The 21,946-nt window shown below is 42.2% G+C and overlaps 1 protein-coding gene across 5 annotated transcripts in view; it reads right to left on the reverse strand.

Moving 5' to 3' along the window:
* MBOAT1 (membrane bound O-acyltransferase domain containing 1) overlaps nt 1-21,946 on the reverse strand; it is a 239,676-nt gene that overhangs the window by 206,426 nt on the left and 11,304 nt on the right. Inside the window, exons 1-2 of one of the 5 annotated variants that reach the window (XR_006608124.1) lie at nt 12,961-14,383; nt 7,749-7,851 (exon numbers count right to left, since the gene is read on the reverse strand). Coding sequence is in view for 4 of the 5 variants with exons in the window: in XM_045085078.1 (XP_044941013.1) it covers nt 7,749-7,851; nt 12,961-13,136 (279 nt within the window). In the remaining variant the exon portion in view is untranslated. Of the gene's footprint in view, nt 1-7,748; nt 7,856-12,960; nt 14,384-21,946 lie in introns of those variants that run through there. The other 4 variants (XM_045085078.1, XM_045085080.1, XM_045085079.1 and 1 more) reach the window with 4 other exon arrangements.

Raw genomic sequence — 21,946 nt, forward strand, 5'->3', positions numbered from 1 at the left:
TTTCTGATCGGCACAAGGTACAGTGTCTTCACTATAGCCCTTGCACTAGAGAGATGGTGGACGAAAGGAGACACATGCTCCTGACTTCCTAGCTCTTGAAGTGTTGTGAGGCATAAGGACAGCCTACAATGACGTGTGACCATGGGGGTGAAGGAGAACACTGAGGCTCTGGGATCACAGGACAAGAATGCCTAGAATGGGTTCAAACATAAATGACCATCAACTTAACATAGACTGCTATATACAGAAGAGGTTATACACAAGCCTCATGGTAACCAAAAACCACTGATAAATATGCAAAGAATAAAGAGAAAGAAATCCAAATGTACCGCTAAAGAAAATCAACAATACATGAAAGAGACAAAGACAAGAAAGGATCAGAGAAAATCTCCAGAAACAATAAAAAGAAACAAGTCATAAGATGGCAATAAATACATATCTATCAATCATTACTATGAATGTAAATAGAGTAAGCATTCCAATCAAAAGACCTAGGATGTCAGACTGGATTAAAAAAAAAAAAAAAAAAGACCCAACTATATGGTCCTATATGGAATGCATAGCTGTAAAAACACCCAGCTATATGTCCCTCTATATGAGCCTATATGAGACTCAATTTAGACGTCAAGACACCTGCAGATTCAAAATGAGAGTTGGAGAAATAATTATTATACAAATGGATGTCACAAAAGGGGGGAGTCAAGATGGTGGAGAAGTAGCAGGCTGAGACAACATCAGGTAGCAGGACATCAGCTAGATAGTTTATCAAACCATTCTGAATACCTACAGCTCCAACAGGAGATGGAAGAGAAGAGCAGCAATTATAGAAACAGAAAATTGGGGCACCTGGGTGGCTCAGTGGGTTAATGCCTCTGCCTTCAGCTCAGGTCATGATCTCAGGGTCCTGGGATCGAGCCCTGCATCAGGCTCTTGGCTCAGCGGGGAGCCTGCTTCCCCCCTTTCTCTCTGCCTGCCTCTCTGCCTACTTGTGATTTCTGTCTGTCAAATAAATAAAAATAAATCTTTAAATAAATTAAAAAAAAAAAAACAGAAAATTGACCACTTTCTGAAAGGTACAACCTGCAGAGAAATGAATCCAAAGCCACAGGAAGATAGACGATGGGGGAGGGGCCGGCCCCCGGTAGAGCAATGGAGCACTAAATCAGGACTTTTAAAAGTCTGCTCCACTGAGGGACATTGCTCCAGAGGCTAGCTGGGGTGAAGCCCATGCGAGGACAGCGAGGTCTCAGGTACGCGGGGTCACAGAAGGATCAGGGTGTCTAAGTGTCACAGAGCTCACAGGTATTAGAGTGGGGAAGCCGGCTACAGAGATGGAGGTGAGGAGTGAGGAGTGTGGTCCGTGGCACAGTCAGGCCACTGCTCTGTAAGCAGAAACCCCACAAGATCCGGGAAGACCCCCCTGGAAGAGTGCAGGGATCTGCTGGGTCTGGAGACTCCAGGCGGGGCTGTGTGTCAGAGACAGAAATCCTTGGACACAGGCCAGGTGAGCTCGGAGTGCAGCGGGAGACCCGGAAGACAGGAGGGATTGAGTGCTTTTCCCCGAGAGAAGAGTGGGGGCCGAGCTCTCAGCTCCTAAGGGCCAGAGACTGGGCGCCGCCATCTTCAGTCCCATCCTCCGGAACTCTACGGAAAGTGCTCAGGGAACAAAAGCTCCTGAAAGCGAACCCAGAACAAAAGCTCCTGAAAGCGAACCCGAGAGAATTACTTAGCCCAGCCCCTGGTAAGGGGGTGCAATTCCGCCTCAGACGAAGACACTTGAGAATCACTACAACAGGCCTCTCCCGCAGAAGATAGGCAAGAAATCCAGTCAAGACTAAGTTCACTTACCAAGGAGAACAGCAGAATTCCAAAGGAGAAAGCAAAGCATAGAATTCATGGCTTTCTCCCCATGATTCTTTAGTCCTGCAAAGTTAATTAATTTTTTAATTTTATTCTTTTCCTTACACTAAAATTTTTTTAACTTTTACTCTTCCCTCTTTTAACGTTTTTTAACTAGTTTATCTTAACAATATCTTTCATTAAAAAAGTCTTTTTTGAAACTTCATTATTATAGTCATATTTTATCCTTCATTGTATCTAATTATATTTTTTATATACACATAGGGTTTTTTCTTCTAAAAAAATTTGGTATACAACTTTTTCTAATAGATCAAAATACACCCTAAACCTAGCACCAGGCTTTGTTCTAGTGTCCAGCCTGAGCAAATTCGCTCCACTTTCTTTTTCTTTATTCTCCCAACCAACTTATCTTATCAACTCCTTTTTAAGAAATTTTTTAAAAATTTTTTCATCTTTATAGTCATATTTCATCCCTTCATCATGTTTATCCTTATTTTGTGTGTGTGTGTGTGTGTATTAATTCTTTAAAATTCTGGGAGGTAGCTTCTTCTAAGAGACCAAAATACTCCCCAAATTAAGTGGGTGACTCTGTTCTATTCACCAGTCTAATATATATTTTTTCTTTAAAAAATTTTTTTTTCTAAACTTCTTTTTACAAATGGATGTCAAGGGGCGCCTGGGTGGCTCAGTGGGTTAAAGCCTCTGCCTTCGGCTCAGGTCATGATCCCAGAGTCCTGGGATTGAGCCCCGCATCAGGCTCTCTGCTCTGCAGGGAGCCTGCTTCCCTCTCTCTCTCTCTGCCTGCCTCTCTGCCTACTTGTGATCTCTCTCTGTCAAATAAATAAATAAAATCTTAAAAAAAAATAAATAAAGCAAAGACTGTAACAAGATTCAAAGGACACTATATAATAAAAAGGTGACAATCCAACAAGAAGATATAACAATTGTAAATATTTATTCACTCAACCTGAGAGCACCCAAATACATAACAATAACAAGCGTAAAAAAACTAATTGATAATAATACAATAAAAATAGGGGACTTTTATATCTCACTTACATTAATGGACAGATGATCTAACTAGAAAATCCACAAGGAAATACTGGCTTTGAAAGACACACTGGCCAGATAGACTTAACAGGTATACTCAGAATATTCCATTCTAACACAGCAGAATACATTTTCTTTTCAAGTGCACATGGAACATTTTCTAGAACAGAGCACATATAGGCCACAAAACAGGACTCAACAAATAAATAAAGAAGACTGAAGTCTACTGTCCACCTTTTCTGACCACAACACTTTGTAACTAGAAGTCAGCAACAAGAAAAAATCAGGAAAGACCAAAGACACATGGAGGTTAAGTAACAGCCTACTAAACAATGAATGGATCAACCAGGAAATAAAAAAAGATATAAAAGAGGGGCACCTGGCTGGCTCAGTCAGTTGAACATGCAGCTCTTGATCTCAGGGTTGTGAGTTCCAGCCCCACATGGGCATAGAACCTACTTTAAAAAAAAAAAAAGGAATAAAAAAATACATGGAAACAAATGAAAATGAAAACACAATGGTCTAAAACCTTTGGGATGCAGCAAAAGCTGTCCTAAGAGGAAAGTTTATAGCAATACAGATCTTCCTCAAGAAGCAAGAACAATTCTTAAACAACTTAAATGTACATCTAAAGGAACTAGAAAAAGAGCAATAAATAAAGATAAAGGCCAGCAGAAGGAAGGAAATAATAAATATTAGAGCAGAAATAAATGATGCAGAAACTTACATACACACACACACACACACACACACACACACATATCAATGAAACCAGGAGCTGGCTCACTGAAAAAAAATTAATAAAATTGGTAAACCTCTAGCCAGACTTATTTTTTTAAAAAAAGGAGAAAAGACCTAAATAAATAAAATAATAAAATCATAAATGAGAGAAGAAATAACAACTAACATGACAGAAATACAAATCATTCTAAGAAAATTATTATGGAAAACCCTATGCCAACAAATTGGACAATCTAGAAGAAATGAATACATACCTAGGAATATATAAACTACAAAAATTGAAATACAAGGAAATAGAAAACTTGAACAGACTAATTGCTATCAATGAAACTGAAGCAGAATCCAAAACTTACAAAAAAGTTTAGGACTAAGTGGTTTCACAGGTAAATTCTACCAAACATTTAAAGAGGAGTTAATATCTATTCTTTGCAAACTATTCAAAAAAAAAAAATAGAAAAGGAAGAAAACTTCCAGATTTATTCTATGAGGGCAGCATTACCCTGATACCAAAACCAGATAAAGATGCCACCAAAAAAAAGGAACTACAAGCCAATATCCCTGATGAACATAGATACAAAAATCCTCAACAAAGTACTAGCAAACCAAATCCAAACACAGGTTAAAAAAAATCATTCACCATGATCAAGCAGCATTTATTCCTGGTTTGTAAGGGTAGTTCAATATTTAGAAATCAATCAACATGATACATTGCATTAATAAAAGAAAGGATACGAACCATAAACCCTTCCAATAGATGCAGTAAAAGCATTTGACAAAGTATAACATCCATTCATGATAAAAAAAAAAACCCTCAACAAAGTAGGTTTAGAGGGAACATACACTTAACATAATAAAATCTGTATATGAAAAACCCACAGCTAATAACATCCTTCATGAAGAAATACTGAGCTTTTCCTCTAGAGTCAGGAACAAGACAGTGACATTCACTGTCACTGCTGTTATTTAACATAGTGCTGGAATCCCTAGTCACAGCAATCAGACAACAAAAAGAAATAAAAGACATCCAGATAGGCAAGGAAGAACTAAAACTTTTACTATTTTGCAGATGACATGATACGTTATACTGAAAACCTGAAAGATTCCACCAAGAAATGGCTAGAACTGAAACATGAATTAGTAAAGTTGCAGGATACAAAATCAATGTACAGAAACCTGTTGTATTTCTATACACCAACAATGAAGCAGAAGAAAGAGAAATTAAGGAATCAATCCTGTTCACAATTGCACCAAAAACAATAAGATACCTAGGAATACTTTAACCAAAAAGGTGAAAGACCTGTACTCTGAAAACTATAAAACACAGATGAGGGATGCCTGGGTGGCTCAGTTGGTTAAGCAGCTGCCTTCGGCTCAGGTCATGATCCCAGTGTCTTGGGATCAAGTCCCACATCGGGCTCCTTGCTCGGCAGGGAGCCAGCTTCTCCCTCTGCCTCTGCCTGCCTCTCTGTCTGCCTGTGCTCGCTTGCTCTCTCTCCCTCTATCCCTGACAAATAAATAAATAAAATCTTTAAAAAAAATTAAAAAAAAAAACACAGATGAAAGAAACTGAAGACGATGCGAAGAAATGGAAAGATATTCCATGTTTAAGGATTGGAAGAACAAATACTGTTAAGATTTCTATACTGCCCAAAGCAATCTACACATTTAATGCAATCCCTATCAAGATACTAACAGCATTTTTCACAGAGCTAGACCTGACAATCTTAAAATTTGAAAGGAGCCACCAAAGACCCCAAATTACCAAATCAATCTTGAGAAAGAAAGGCAACGCTGGAGACATCACAATTCCGGACTTGAAGTTATATTATGTATGTGTAGTATCAAAACAGCATGATACTGACCAAAAATAGACTCATGGATCAACAGAATAGAATAAAAAACCCAGAAATCAACCCACATTTATATGATCAATTCATTTTTGACAAAGCAAGGATAGTCAATGGAAAAAGATAGTCTCTTCACCAAATGGTGTTGGGAGAATGGGACAGCAACATACAAAAGAATGAAACTGGACCACTTTCTCATACCACACACAAAAATAAACTCAAAATAGATGAGAGACCTAAATGTGAGACCTGAAGCCATAAAAATCCTAGAAGAGCGCACAGGCAGTAACGTCTCTGACATGGACCATAGCAACGTTTTTCTAGATAGATCTCCTAAAACAAGGGAAATAAAAGCAAAGATGAACTACTGGGATGACATCAAAATAAAAAGCTTGTGCACAGAGAAGGAAACAATTGACAAAATTGAAAAGCAACCCACAAAAAGGGAGAAGATATTTGCAAATAGCATATCTGATAAAGGGTTAGTATCCAAAATAAATAAAGAACTGATAAAACTCAACACCCAAAGACAAATAATCCGATTTAAAAATGAGCAGAAGACAAGAAGAGACCCTTTTCCAAAGAAGACATACAGGTAGCCAATAGACACATGAAAAGATGCTCAACATTACTCAGGGAAATAAAAATCAAAACCACCATGAAATATCACCTCACACCTGTCAGAATGGCTAAAATCAACAATGCAAGAAACAACAGGTATTGTCAAGGACGCAGAGAAAAAGGAACCCTCTTGCACTGTTGGTGGGAATGCAAACTGGTGCAGCCACTCTGGAAAACAGGATGGAAGTTCCTCAAAAAGTTAAAAATAGAACTACTTATGATCCAGCAATTGCACTACTAGGAATTTACTCAAAGGATACAAAAATACCCATTCAAAGGGATACATGCACCCCAATAGCAGCATGATTGCCATAGCAGCATGATTTACAATAGCCACATTGCAGAAGCAACCCAAGTGGCCATCAACAGATGAGGGATAAAGACAAGGAGGTACATACACGCAATGTAATATTATAATATTGCTCAGACATAGAAGGCAAATGTGCAGCAACATGGACGGAGCTAGAGGGTATCATCCTAAGCAAAAGAAGTCAGTCCAAAAGACAAATACCATATGATTTCATGCGTATGTGGAATTTAAGAAACAAAAGAAATGAGCAAAGGAAAAAGAGAGAGAGAGAGAGAGAGCAGCCGAGAAACAGACTCTTTACTAAGGAGAACAAAGTGATGGCTGTCAGAGGGCAGGGGTGGGGGATGGGGGGTGGGTGAAGGGGACACAGGAGGGCCCTTGCTGAGATGAGCCCCAGCTGATGTAGGGGAGTGTTGAGTCACTACACTGTACCCCCCGAAACTAACATTACACTGTATGTGAACTCACTGGAATTTAAATCAAAACTTTAAAAAATAATTTGAAATTAAAAAAAAAAAAAAAGAGTGTCTAGCAGCAGGGTGGGCAGGTGGGTGTCAGCAGAGGCTGGAAGCTGAATGCTGAGTGGGAGGGAGTCTGTGGGGGAAGAGCACAGGGTGAGGGAAGAGGGACCTGCCCGTGTGGTGACGGGAGGAAGGAGAGGAACAGGTTGCAACTGAGGAAACGGGGCCTTGATGAGCCTTGAGGGAGATTAAGTTATAGTGAAGCTTGGCAGAGGCCAAATAAAGTGGGCTCACATGGGCATTGATAAGGCTCCATCCTGAGGCAAGTGGAGACCCCATAAAGGGCTTTAAGTAGGAGAAGGCACGCAGGCTCGTGCTGCGCAGGGAGGCCAAAGGTGCCATCCATCAGCGGGATCATGTGCAGTGGGTTCAAAAGGGATCATGACTTGAGCTGAAAGCAGATGCTTAACCGACTGAGCCAACCAGGCCCCCTCAGATTTGTGTTTCAGAAGACACTGTGGCTACAGTGTAGGGAATGGATGGGCAATGTTAGTCAGGAATCTGTCACACAGCTGAGGTATGACATGATGGCAATGTAGACAGGATTAGTGACAGAGGGGATGGAGAAAAGTGAATGCAGCTGGGAAATATTTAGAAGGTACAGCTGTCACAGTAATGTTAGGTTGTCTTCTGGGAAGAAAAGGGACAGAGTGACAGTCTGACAAGAGAAGTGGGTAGATGGTCACATCATCTACCCAACTGGGGAAGAGGAGGAGAATGATATATGGACAAGATATTTCTGTGTCATACGTGTTGAGTTTGAGGGACCCATGATGCCCAGGGGAGAGAGCTGCTTACCTCCTTCCATGCTCCTCCGACCCAATCGTCTCCCTTCCTTGTTCTGTATGCTCCTGAGCCTGATGTCTCCCAGCTTGGTCTTCCTTCAGAGGAAGGAAGCTTCCTTCCTTCCCAGAGGAAGCACATAAAAATTAAAAAGAAAAGAAAAGAAACAAACAAGAAGGATTAATATTGTAGTATTCCCTAGAGAAGACGTTGAACAATTTAACATCAGAGTCTGAGGCATCTGCTTCAGTTGGATTATGTCCCCTGGGGTGGAGGTTCTCCAAAATCACGGTTGCTATTCCTCTTATAAAAGCAGATCAAAATCCATCTCCAGTGGGACCTTTCTAAGAGGACGACCAGAAAATCACTGAAAGATGAATTCTAACTTCTTTCCTTAGAGCCACCAGAGGTCCTATTTACCCTAGTAGATATATCACAACATAACTGAATTGGATCCATGAGTTTTTACATGGTGTCTGGTTGTGGAACCCTTCTAAGGAAGCTTTGGTCTAGAAATGGAACCTGAGATGGAGATTTTTGTGCAAATGATTTGTGGAGGAAATGCTCCTGGAACAAGGGCATGTTGGGGCGGGGGGATGGGGAGTGGGGGTTGGGGGACAGGGAGAGGGACAGGGCAAGGTGGAAACACTGAATAAAGATGTGGTCTCAGCCTAGCTCTAGCTTCACCCCCAGGGACCAGGAGCCAAACTATACTTCAGAGTCCATGACCCCTCAGGCAAGAGACCAGCCTTTTGTATCCTTCCAGCTGACCATTGGCTGAGGGCTGCTGAGTAGGGCTGTAACCTCCAGGCAGCCCTGTGCTAAGGGCAATTCTTTGGACAAGGGGGCAGCCAGGGGTCAGAAGCAGCCCATGCTCCCAGCGGCTGGGGGATGGGTGCACCGGGCCCAGTTCCAGCAATCTAGACAGAGAACCCATCGATGGCGTCTTCAAACAAAGCTTATCCAGAAGACTGATAGATGTAAAGGAAAACACACAAACACACCCCTGATGGATGGCACCTTCACAGAAAACTTTTTGACTTCTTCTCCCCAGGAGAAGAAGTCTGGTCATACATACCAGTTTGTATGAGAAACTTATAGAAATAAATAATAAACACTGTGCTAAAAAATTAATATTAGAAAATGCTAGAAAAATAACTAAATGAGATAAGACTATCATCATCATTATCATCATCTCAAGATGATATAGAGTTCCAAGCACCCTTTTTAAAAGCCTATGAATGAGCGAAGAACAGTAAAAATAAAAATATGTTGTACAAGGAGAGGCAAAAGAGAAAAGAAAGAAAGAAAGGAAGGAAGGAAGAAAGAAAGAAAGAAAAGAAAAGAGTATGACTAGGTCAGTTATTGGACCCACTGCACACGGAATACTTCATAAAGATTGTTGAATGGGACAGAATTGAACTGAGTATCCCCTCCAAACATCATATACTGAGTGTTTTACTTTTTAAATTTATATGTTGCAGTCCCAATGCCCAGGACCTTAGAATGTGACCTTCTTTGGAGACGGGGTCTTTACGAGGTAATGAAGTTAAAATGGGGATGAAGATGAACCCTAATCCAATTGGACGAGTGTTCCTATAAAAAGGGGGAATTTGAACACCAAAACACACAGAGAAGGAAGACAAGTTGAAGAGACAGAGGGAAGACAGACATCTACAAGCCAGGGAGAGAGGCATGGAATGGTCTCTCCTACAGCCCTCAGAAGAAACCAACCCCACCAACATTTTGACCTGGGACTTAGCCTCCAAAACTGTGAGATAATAAATTTCTGTTGTTTAAGCCACACAGCCTGTGGTACTTTGCTCTTGGAGACCCAGGAAACCAATACACATGCCAAGGAACATGCTTGGAAAAAACACCACGGAAGGGGTTGACATGGTTTGCCTGTTGGATGATAAGAAAAGTAAGAGGGGTTATCTCACTGTCTGATTTCAAAGCGAAATGAAGAAAGTCATTATATAATAGTAAATGGGATAATATATAACAGAAGCCTGAGGACACCAGAACACCATGTAAGGACGAAAATAGGCAGGAATTAGAATTGTAATTTGAAATGTCAATGTTCCACATGACAAGTCAGTAGGAACCGGATTTAATGAAGAAAGTATAGAGTTGATTAGTATAATAAATTAGGTGGAATTAACAGACATGCAGAATCATAGAAGAAATTAATACACTTTTTTCCAGTGTAATGGGTCATCAGAAATATCAACCAAAGAAGGCACAAAAAATTCTTTACATGAAGAAAAAAAGAGAGATTTCTGTATACCACATTCCCAAACTAAAAAGGAGTTCAGTTTGAAATAAGGAGCAATAGTAGAATTGATTGAAATTTTAAACCAATCTCTTAAGTAATAACCTACACCATAAACAAAATCTACTACATAATTTCAATATATTTTAAATATATTCATACATTATAACACACACCCATGATCCACAATACATAAAGTTGTATATACAGCTGACACAAAATTATAGAAACAATACACAACTAAATGCACAAAAATAATCATAATTGTCTTTGGTTTCTGGGACTGAGTCATAATTTTTCTTATTTTCTAAATTTTCTGCTTTTATTAGGACTATTATTTTCCATCAAATTTTTTAAAAAGTCGATGACCAAAATGAAATGGAAGAGATTTCAAAAACACAAAATACACAAGCCAAGAGAACTAGCAGAAATGCAGGCTCTCGTTCCCACCAGTGCAGCCTTGGGAAGAACATCTCATGAGGTTTCCCAAGACCCTTTGTAAGAGGTGTTAGCAAAAGAAGATGACTTATTAGAAAAGACTTACTATCACTTAGGGGAGAAAAGCCAACAGAACTAACTATAACAACTGGGAAAAGCTGTTCCACCATAATAAAAACATAAGAGCAGGAAGAAACAAGACACCTCACTCAGCAGATATTTCAAATAACAAATAATTCTAGCGTGTATTGTTCTTAGCTGACTTTGCAAGTGACACGGGCATGTGTTTCCCTAGCTGGAGGCCAATGTCAAAGAAGACAACTGTAACTATCAGCACAGATGCAAAGGAAGAAAAGGAGAAAAGAGGAGAGAAAGGGAGGGAGAAAGGAGGAAGGAGGTAGGAAATGAGGGACCAAAGGTAGGAAGGAATTAAAAATGAGATCCTTCCAAGCATCCAAAAACAAATTATCACTGAGGATGTCCAAGAGTGCAAGGTTAATATAACACATAAAACATCATCAAGATGATTCATTGTATCATAGAGTAAGGACTGCATGATGATATGAATAGATGCAAATAAAGTATTTGTTTCAATACAAAATATTTTCTTGATGATAAGCAATTTTTCTTAATTTGATAGAGAGTGCGTATTTAAAGTGGAGAGTAACTATCACACCTAGTGCAGAACATTAGAAAAGTTTAGCTTAAATACAGGAACATGTCAAATTTCCCTGTCATTAATCTTACTTAACACCATACTAGAAAAGTTGCCCATGGTTAGTTTACTTTTTAAAAGATTTATCTATTGGGGCGCCTGGGTAGCTCAGTGGGTTAAAGCCTCTGCCTTCTGCTCAAGTCATGATCCCAGAGTCCTGGGATCAAGCCCCACATCGGGCTCTCTGCTCAGCAGGGAGCCTGCATCCCCCTCTCTTTCTCTTGCCTGCCTCTCTGCCTGCTTATGATCTCTGTCTGTCAAATAAATAAATAAAATCTTAAAAAAAAAAAAAGAATCATGAATTAACTACCTCCATTGTACAATGAAAGAAAGTCTATTTTAAAAACTTAAGCTCTGAGAGTTTTGTAGCCATGGAGTGTGGTTGTCACTATTTTCAAGCAAAGACAAGATATCAAAAGAGATGAACAAGTAGCCTTAAAAAATTGCAGCCAGAGTATTTGCGACAACATGGATGGAACTAGAGCGTATCGTGCTTAGCGAAATAAGTCAAGCAGAGAAAGACAACTATCATATGATCTCCCTGATATGAGGAAGTGGTGATGCAACATGGGGGCTTAAGTGGGTAGGAGAAGAATCAATGAAACAAGATGGGATTGGGAGGGAGACAAACCATAAGTGACTCTTAATCTCACAAAACAAACTGAGGGTTGCTGGGGGGAGGGGGGTTGGGAAAAGGGGGTGGGATTATGGACATTGGGGAGGGTATGTGCTTTGGTGAGTGCTGTGAAGTGTGTAAACCTGGTGATTCACAGACCTGTACCCCTGGGGATAAAAATAAATGTTTATAAAAAATTAAAAATTAAAAAAAAAATTGCAGCCAAAAATACACACAAAACTCACAGACTTACCATTCATTGTGAAAATCGAGATTTAAATAACTCTATGATCCACTTTTTTAACTTACCTAAAGTTGATCTATATCATAAAAATCCAATACAGCAGACCTGTATGCAGACAGGTGAACTAACAATATCTGGTCAACTATGAAGTGGTGTGTCTTTCCAGAAAGCCATCTGACAATATTTAAAAGCAATACGAAATTGTTCTGCACGTGAGCAAAACAGTCATAACTTGGAGAATCCATCTCCTCAAAACTCCAAATTTCATTTTTATTTAGCTTTATTTTATTGTATTATTTATTTTTAGAAAGCAAAACGTTTCAACTTTAAAAGTAAGAATTTATGGGGCGCCTGGGTGGCTCAGTGGGTTAAGCCTCTGCCTTCGGCTCTAGTCATGATCTCAGGGTCCTGGGATCGAGCCCTGCATCGGGCTCTCTGCTTAGCGGGGAGCCTGCTTCCTCCTCTCTCTCTGCCTGCCTCTCTGCCTACTTGTGATCTCTCTCTCTCTTTCTGTCAAATAAATAAAATCTTTTTTTAAAAAATAAGAATTTATATAAGAATGTTCAAGGTGCCTGGGTGGCTCAGTACATTAAGCTTCTGACTCTCGATTTCGGCTCAGGTCACGATCTCACAGTCATGAGATCCCACCCCCCGTCGGGCTCCACGCTCAACGAGGAGCCTGCTTGACATCCTCCCTCTCCCTCTGTCCCTCCCTCTGCTTGTGCGCTCTCATTCTCTCTCTCTTTCTCAAATAAATAAATTTAAAAAGCAAACTAAGAATGTTCATGGCAGCATTTTAATAACAAGATATTCCAAACAGTCTGAGTGCCTGCCAATGGGGAGATGTTTAAGCAGATGCTGGCCCCCTCCCTCTTGCGAGCCTTCTCCCCCAGAAGGACAGCACCACCCCTACAGTAAACCTAGGACGCCTTTCTTTACCTTATTCCAGCCTTTCTCCCATGTAGGAGCCTCCGTACTGGTCTCTGTGTCCAGTGCCTTCGTCCTCCTCCTCCGAGGGCTTTCCTCAGTGCTGCCAGGGTGCTGATTCTGAAATCCGAATCTACTTCCCCCTCTCCACAATGACCCATAAAAATAAGATCCAAAGAGCATGGCATCCAAAGTCCTCCAAGATCTGACCCTACCTACTAGTGTATTTCTTCCCTCACACGCACCGCATGCTCTAACCATCTGGACGATTTGCAGGTCAAGTCCATCACGCTGTGTGTCTTTGCCGAGAAGGCCCCACCACACACTCCTGTCCTCCTGACAAACACTCCTCATCTTTTAACCTTAACTCAAGGTTCCCTGTCCTATAAGCCCTTCCTGATAGAGCAGGAAATGCTCGCACATCGGCTCAGATACACAAAAATCCGCTGCCATGTTTCTCTTCTCTGTATTCTCTTATTCCTGAGAATGACGTCAGCAGCGGAGCGGGAGTACCCCAATTGCCCAGTGAAAGGTAATGCAGTCTCTTTAGGTTGAATGCTGCTGCTTTCAGGAAGATAGGGAAGGTTCCAGCTCCTCATCAGACGGTTTCTTTCCCTTCATAGGAACTCATGCAACCCCCACCACCTTCTAAGACGGCACTGCATGCAAGGAAACACGGCCCATCCTTCCTGTGAGGTGACATGCGTCTGTCACCTGCCTGGCTGTGCTGACACGTCACTTGCCTTATGAAGCTTCTGAATGCACAGAACTCATCGCTGCTAAGATAAGGGCTTGTCCAACTTGGTTGTTTGGACGCTGTGATGATACCAACTGCAGAAATCCATGATGTCTGGCATTGTCCCCACGTTCTGAAGCTTCCTCATTCAGAGACCAGGGGACCTTCTCAGTCCCTGGATTTCTGGCCCATGAGCAGCCGTGCTTTGAGGCATGTAGAGCTTCCGGGTGCCCTCGGTGCCGTGTGCAGGCTGGGGACCCCTGCCCCACCCTCACAAATGCAGACCCACCTCCGCCAGTGCTGTTCTATTGTTCCTGCACCATGGAGGAAGTGACGATGTGCTGAACCACTCCCAGATAACACCCGAGGAAACAAGGAATCTACCCCAGTATTCGGGGTTGCCTCAACCCTGCCTGGCTGTTCCAATACCCTCTGCCAACTTTGAAGAGAGAGTCCAACACTCAGGACTAAATTCTAGTCCTTCTCCCCTCTCCTCCGTGCCTCCTTTTAGTGCTGGAATAATTGCCCTTCCTGATTTAGAGGAGTTACTGACACCAGTGTTATTCAAAAGTTGATGAGAATATAGGGACGCTTGAGTGACTCAGTTGGTTAAGTGTCTGCCTTCAGATCGGGTCGTGATCCCAGAGTCTCGGGATCGAGCCCAGTCTTGGGATCTGAGCATCGGGCTCCCTGCTCAGAAGGAAGTCTGCTTCTTCCTCTCCTTTCTCCCCGCCCCACTCGTGCTGTCTTTCTCTATCATTCAAATAAATAATCTTTTTTTTCAAGTTGATGTGAATATAAATCACCCACAGATGCTATTAAAATGCAGATCCCAAAACAAACTGAGGGTTGCTGGGGGGAGGAGGGGTTGGGAGAAGGGGGGTGGGGTTATGGACATGGGGGAGGGTATGTGCTTTAGTGAGTGCTGTGAAGTGTGTAAACCGGGCAATTCACAGACCTGTACCCCAGGGGATAAAAATATATTATATGTTTATAAAAAATTCAAAATTTAAAATTTAAAAAAAAAATGCAGGTTCCAATTGAATTGTTCTGGACCAGAGCCCGAGAGTCAGCATTTATAAGAAGCTCCCAGGTAAGCCAGCCAGGATGGCCAATGACCACTCTTGGAGAAGTCGGTCTGATTAGCCACTGGATTGTATGTGCCTCCCCCACGGCTCCTCCCTGGGACAGTGATAGCAGACAAAGTGCGGGGAAAGGAAATAGATGAACAATGGGAAGAGATGTCAGGAGCTCAGCTCCCCTGAACACCACCATCTCTCCCTCTCCCACTTGAACCCCACGGCTTCTTTGAGGCTCACATGCTCTACAAATTTCAGCCATTACTTCTGTATTTGATTATATGTGTTTCTCCCTAACTATACTATAATTTTCTTGAAAGTGTAGAGCAGAATTCCCAAACTGGTGGTGACAGGCTGCATATGGCCCCACAGATGTTTTGTTTTACCATCACAGTGTTTTTAAAATACATGAGTCAGTTGCCAAATGCAATGGGCTGCTTCTCAACCCTGACTGCACATTACAACCGCCTGCAAAACTTTCCCCCAAATGTCACTGCCTCCGTCCTACCCTCTAAGCGGTTCTGCTTAAACTTGTCCGAGAAGGACATCAGAATACAGACATCAGAATATAAACTTTTCATTCTAGGACAGTTTGAGAGTCACAAAATTGTTGCAGATAGTACTGACTATTTTCCTACATCACACGGCTGGCCAGTTTTCCCTCTTAACATCTTACATTGCAATTAGTGAACCGTATTGACTCAGTATCATTCGCTGATGTCATATTTTATTCAGACTTCGTTTTTCCCTGGTGATTTTTTTTTCTCTTCCAGGATCTCACCCAGGTTACCATGTTCCATTCAGCTGTCCTGTCTCCCGAGGCTTCACTTGGTCATCTCAGTCCTTCAGATTTACCTTGGTCTTGGTCCTGATGAATACCAATCAGGTGTTTGTAGAATGTTCCTCCCTTGGGATTTGTGTGATGTTTATCTCCCGATTAGACTGGTGCATTTTTTTCTTTTTTTAAGATTTCAAGGTTATTCTGAAGTCCAACTAGTGTTAAAAAAAAAAAAAATCCTTGATTTTAAGAACGTGAAGAATTCCCATGAAAGTTCAAATTCTGGCTTTCCTTGACGTGTGGAGAGATGTGCAAGCATGGAGACTGCGGTCCTTTCCAGAAACTAATGGCTGGCCATGAGAAGTGCTTGCTGGCACCTTCCAGGTCTCCACAGATCACTTCACTACCGGCCCTCATGTCACCCCCAGTGTAGACCATAACTTCATCTCTAATGCCTCGCTCCTCGTATGACACAGACGGAGAGTGTGCACTGGATCATGTTGATTAAGTCAATCAGTAAATCAAGGAAGGAGTGTTAAAGGGAAGGACACGCAGTTCCTGAAAATGGCAAATTTGTGTATGGTATCAGTAGGTTAAATTACTGGGGCAAAAATGGCCAGTTGGTTTACTCAACATGTGTTCGAACCTACTTTCTACCTGGCAGGAAGCTGGGCTTCCTCACGGGGCACTAGTCCTGACAGACTCGCTTTGCCCAACTTGGAAGGAGGAAGGAAGCCACACGAGAAGGAAGCCATGCACACGAAGGGGCTTCCTTTTCTGGCAAGCCCACTCGTGGAGACGTGTGGTGATTCAGAGACCAGCAGCACACTGATTGGTGCAGAGGCCACATAAACCATGTGGAAGCATCAGCCAATGAAACAGGCCAGTCCTGCAATGGTGCTCTGGGAGCTGGTGGCCAAGCAGAGCCTCCCCAAGCCTACGTTTTCATCCATCCAAGACTTTTTCCATAAATTAACAGGATGGATGAATTCTGTTATCGCCGTTTACTCATTTTGATACAATAATCGGTCAGAGACTGCTAATTGCCTCGCCAGCATTCACTCTGTTCTTCCCTTGCTTCTATATTTGGGAAGCATAAATATGTCATGCTTTAAAAACATATGCTCTGTCTCCGTGTTCTCTTGCAGCATGAATGGCCAAGGAGTGGAAATGGAAGACTTGGCACAGGGCTCCTGGAAAAGGGGTCTGCTCAGCTGTCAAGGACTCGTTCTTCCTCTGTCCACCCTCCAACTTGGATGTGATGTTTTTAGCACCCACAGCCTCTTGTGAAGTTGAAAGCCACATGCCAAGGATGGCGGAGGAGAAAGCCAGATGGAAGCTGGATATTGATGCCTTTGTGGTGCCATCTTGTCCTCCCTTGACCACCTTCCTCCAGCCTTCTTCTTCTTTGAGAAACAAACAAAATTGTCTTGCATACACTATTGTGATTCGGGGGTCCCACTTCCCAAGAGTTTAAAGCTGCCCCTTCATAATACAAATATAATGTAATAGGATATCCAGCTGGAAATTTGATGTTTTGAGCTCTAGGAAGTCAACGTTAAGTTGACTTTGCACCTGCCCAGTCTAACAATGTCTTTGAACCACTGAAATATCTTCCTCCACCTTCAGGACCGGTTTAAGACCTCCAGATGGGTAGCCAAGACAAGATGGTGAGGGATAGCTCTATAATCTGGCTGGGGGATTCCAATCAGCACTTTCATGTTTTTCCAAATTTAGAAAGAGCACTAGGCAGACGCTGAGGAAGGGAAAGCAGTCAGGCTTCCGGATGCACTTGCTTACACAGTGCTTTCATGGTGCATCTACCTTATGCCATGGAACCATCTAGGCATTGAGGGCAGGCAAGGAGTGAAAGATCAGTTTCTCTCTTCCGGGAGTCTGCACTCCAGTGGGACTGCTGCAAGGAAGCTGAGCTGTAGTACAGAATGTGACCAGCAGAGTGTGAGGCCCTCAGTCCCGTTCACGCTTCGCGGAGACCATGGGAGTGAGCTACTATTATCTCCGTTGCATGAATGAGATCAGTGTTCACAGAAGTTAATTATCTTGATTGGGCATGGTAAGAAATCAAAATAGATCCATCTGACTCTAAGGTCACATTCTTTCCACCTCACTCTCCACCTCCTCCATGCCAGCCTGCAACTCCAGAGACACTGTGTGCTAGAGATAATTGCCAGTCTTTATCAAGCAAATCTTGTCAATTCACATCATGGCCACAGCAGTCATTCCACAGGCTGAAGGAGGCTGTCTAGCTTGGAGGAGGGCACAAGAGCTGTATGCATCCAGGAATTTAGTGGGCTTCAGAAGTATCTCCAAGATTCTATCCCACCATAAAAAATACCGGACAGTGCCATAAGTTGTGGGTTTTTTGCCGGTGGTGGTAATTTACATGACCTGTTCTTGCTCTGGAGGGGGTTTAATGGCAATTTTTGTCTCATTACAGAAAGAAAAATATATTTCCCCTTGTCATTTTCACCAGTACAATCTTTGACTTGACCATAGGGTCTTTAGCAATATCCACCAGTTAATGAAATACAGAGACTAGGGGAAATTGGAGAAGAAAAGGAGTTGCCAGAAATTCTTTCCAGACCACTGGGTCCTACTAAAACTAATTAACTTGAGGCATGTAGGAAGAGAAAATGTATGTCTTATGGTCAGGAGGAGTGTGGGCTAATCACCCTCGCCAGGCCACGGGAACTTACTCCCTGGTCAGAATCAGGTGCTCCCTCTGCTCTACCCCCCACACTGGGAATGTATCTCTAAATTTGCCCTTACCACAGTTCTGCAGTCTCGGTATCAGGAATGATGTCTTTTCATTTCTGTCTCTCTATCAAAATTCTTTCACTGTTGGTGACAAAGAATATAAAAACTAATTCAAACTGGGTTAAGCCAAGGAAGAGAAGGAAGGAAGGAAGGAAGGAAGGAAGGAAGGAAGGAAAGGAAGGAAGGAAGGAAGGAAGGAAGGAAGGAAGGAAGGAAGGAAGGAAGGAAGGAAGGAAGGAAGAAAAGAAGAAAAAAGAAAAGAAAAAGAAAAGAAAAGAAAAGAAAAGAAAAGAAAAGAAAAAGGAAAACAAACCAAAACAAAACCATTGGCTCATACAATTGTGAAGTTCAGGGTTAGTGTCACAATGATTTGGCCTGGATCCAGAAGCTCTAATAATATCTTTGGAATTCCATTTTTCTCCATCTTAGCTCTGCCTCCCACCGTGTAGGTTAGGAGCTACGCGGTAGGTCCTGGCAATTCCAGCTCACTTCATTCTCAGTGTTAGTAATCCCAGGAGAAAGTAATTCCCAGTGCTTCCGCCTTCAGTTCTGGCTTTACTCTGATTGGAGGAACCCGAGGGACTCTGCCATCTCTGAACCAATCACCAGCTGGGGGATTCAGTGCGGTGACTGGCCAGCCCTGAGGCACATTCTCTGTCCCCGCCCCGGGAGGTGGAGACTCTCTAAACCACGGGGATTGAGCAAGGATGCTGGGAGTGGTTCCTTAAAAGAACTTCATGTTGTTATTAAAAGAAGAAAAAGTGAGTTGGAGAGCAAGAGACCAAGAACAACATGGGATCCTCACTGCCCAACATAGCATTTGGCACATTCAGGAGCTCAAAAGTCTTTATTCAAATTATCATTGAAGGAGGAGGTGCTGCCTGGTGCAGACTTGTGCTTGGAGAAGTGCCCTGCCCCAGGCATCAGGTGGCATGGGTTAAGTGATGCCCGTCTTGGGTTTCTTTTCCCTTTGGCTCCTCTTCTCTGAGTTCTGACTCCAGCCCCATAAGCTGCACTTGAGGTCTGATAATTTCCTTTCTCACACAACATGCCTTCTATTCTCCTGCCCTGACCAGTCTATGCTCTTTCCACTGAGGTAGAGCTCTTCAGAAGGCAATGCCCAGGCCTTCCTACCTGGATCCACAGAACTCAACTGGACCTGAGCTGTCCTGGGTGAGACACTAACTGGGCCAGATGCCTTGCTTCACCAGGATGGAGGACACGAATGAAAAGAATGCCAGAACTGAAACCTTATCTTCTAGGTGCCCCACTCCATCCTCTTCCCAAGGAGCCAATGACCTCTTTTCCACCATGTATCTCACGGATATCTTGAGAGTAGGACCAGTGGTTTTTCAAGATGGCAGCAGTTTCTGTTTCAACAAGTTATGGTGGCACTGGTAACGTTTCATCTCAGAGTATTGTACTAATTGACCAGAAAATGTTATACCCCGGAAAGAGTAAGTCAGTAGCTAAGCCCTGTATAGTATCTGTGAGAAGACACCCTTAATTTGGGCTGCTGTGGTTCTGAAGGCCATGTTCCATCACTCCCCAAAAGAACTTGCAGCTTGCTGAATCTTCTTATATTATAAAACTCAGATGCCAAGGTAGCCTAACAGAATGCTGGCAATCCTCTTTGTTTTCCTACAATAATTAATTTTTCCTATCTTCCTAATCAATGCACTCCTTAAAAATTTTACATTGAATGTAAGCATGATTGATCTTTATCACAAAGAATGTGCTCCACAAGATAAAATATCCAATTTCCTATTCTCACCACCCATGCACTTTTTAAATAAGCCTGAAATTTAAGACACTAAATGTAGACATGTACTCCAATTGAGGCAAACTCGAAATTTAAGACACTAAATGTAGACATGTACTCCAATTGAGGCATCAGACACAAACCTTGGAGTAACTAATAACTTCTGATTTCTCATGCATTCCAAACAGGATCCTGACAAAGAGGATAGGGAAGTAATTACTAGGATAGGGAGAGCCAAAGAACGCCTGATGATTTGTCTTGGAATATGACTTTTGCACACTCTAGTCAGAGGAAATTGAAAGTGAAATATAGCATTGCTTCTAATAACACAAGTATTTTGTATCTGTGCAGTACATTTCCTCAGAGGGTGTTGTAACCCTTATCTTGGTAATCTTTATAACCACAAGGGGAGTTGAGTAGGCAGTCAATGACTCCATTTTACAGATAAAGAAATTAAGGCACAGAATAATTGGGTTTCTCAAAGTCACACACATCAAAGAGGGCGCTGGGAATCAAGTCCAATGTCAATTCTCAGTCAGCTCAGAATTTTACCTACTCGTATTTATAGAAGCTCAGACCCACCCAGTTTGGTTATTAACCTTTGTTCTACGAGCTATTGCTCTTTGTGTCTTCCTTAAACTCCTGTTCTCATTTTTGTACCGGATGTCAGTTCTCTTCCTGACACCAGAATTTTTTTTGTTCTAATCCTTTGTTAGCTCTCTGTATAAATTGATTTCCCGTTTGTGTTCCTGAGGCTCACGGATGCATTTATTTTACTCGCTAAAAGACATGAGCCAGGATTCTTGTGACATAACATTGAAACGCAGTTAAGTTGATAAGTGGAGCACAAAATATTGCAAAATCAAAATAAAAAAGGTTGATGGGTGCCCAGGGTGCAGGTTCGATGCTGTTCAGCACTAATTTCCAGGAGGCATGTCTGCCCTACCCTGATGTAAGCCTAACTTTGGTGAATTTTTTTATTTTTTTATTTTTTTAGCCAGTGTTACATAACTATTCATTTCCCAGAAGTGTAACTTCCCTTAGGGGTTATAATGAAATGTCTTTGCAGTGCCTTGTCACGGTGAGGCAAGAGAAAAATGGAATCATTGGGCCTTAGTTATGCTTTTGGTGGGCAATAATAAAATGTTCACAACAACTGCTATGGCTTGCCCTAAATGGCAGACTCTTCCTGATCGTGTCATCTGTTCTTGAAACATATCACAACTTCCAAGAGGGGAAGCGTTTATTTATTTTTTTTTAAATTAACATATAATGTATTATTTGCTTCGGGGGTGCAGGTCTGTAAATCATCAGGCTTACACAGTTCACAGCGCTCACCATAGCACATCCCCTCCCCAGTGTCTATGATCCAGCCACCCCATCCCTCCCACACCCCTCCCCGCAGCAACCCTCAGTTTGTTTCCTGAGATTAAGAGTCTCTTAGGGTTTTTCTCCCTCCCGATCCCATCTTGTTTCATTTTTTTCGAGGGGAGGCATCTATTTAGTGTTAATTACCTTTTAGGATTTTAGGTCTCCTAGGAGCTCTCTCCCCCCCGCCAAAAAAAAAACCCAAGTCCCGAGACTAAAGAGTCAATGTTTGGTGAAGCCTTTGGTAGGAGGTAGAGCGCATTGGTCAAGAGACTGGGCTTCATAGAGATGTGGATTCAGAGTTCAGCTCTGATGCCTTGAGAGTCACTCGATTTCCTATAAAATGGTACAGGATCCCCACTTCCTAGCATCCAGGTGAAGCCAAAAACGAGGTGAGGTATGTAAAGTGTTTGTTATGCTCAAGGAATAACAACTATTTGAAGGTATGTTTGAAAATAAATAAGGCTGGGGCGCCTGGGTGGCTCAGTGGGTTAAGC

Source organism: Mustela putorius, unplaced genomic scaffold (genome assembly GCF_011764305.1).
Source record: "Mustela putorius furo isolate JIRA1106 unplaced genomic scaffold, ASM1176430v1.1 tig00000831_pilon_pilon_pilon, whole genome shotgun sequence".
Lineage (NCBI taxonomy): Eukaryota > Metazoa > Chordata > Mammalia > Carnivora > Mustelidae > Mustela > Mustela putorius.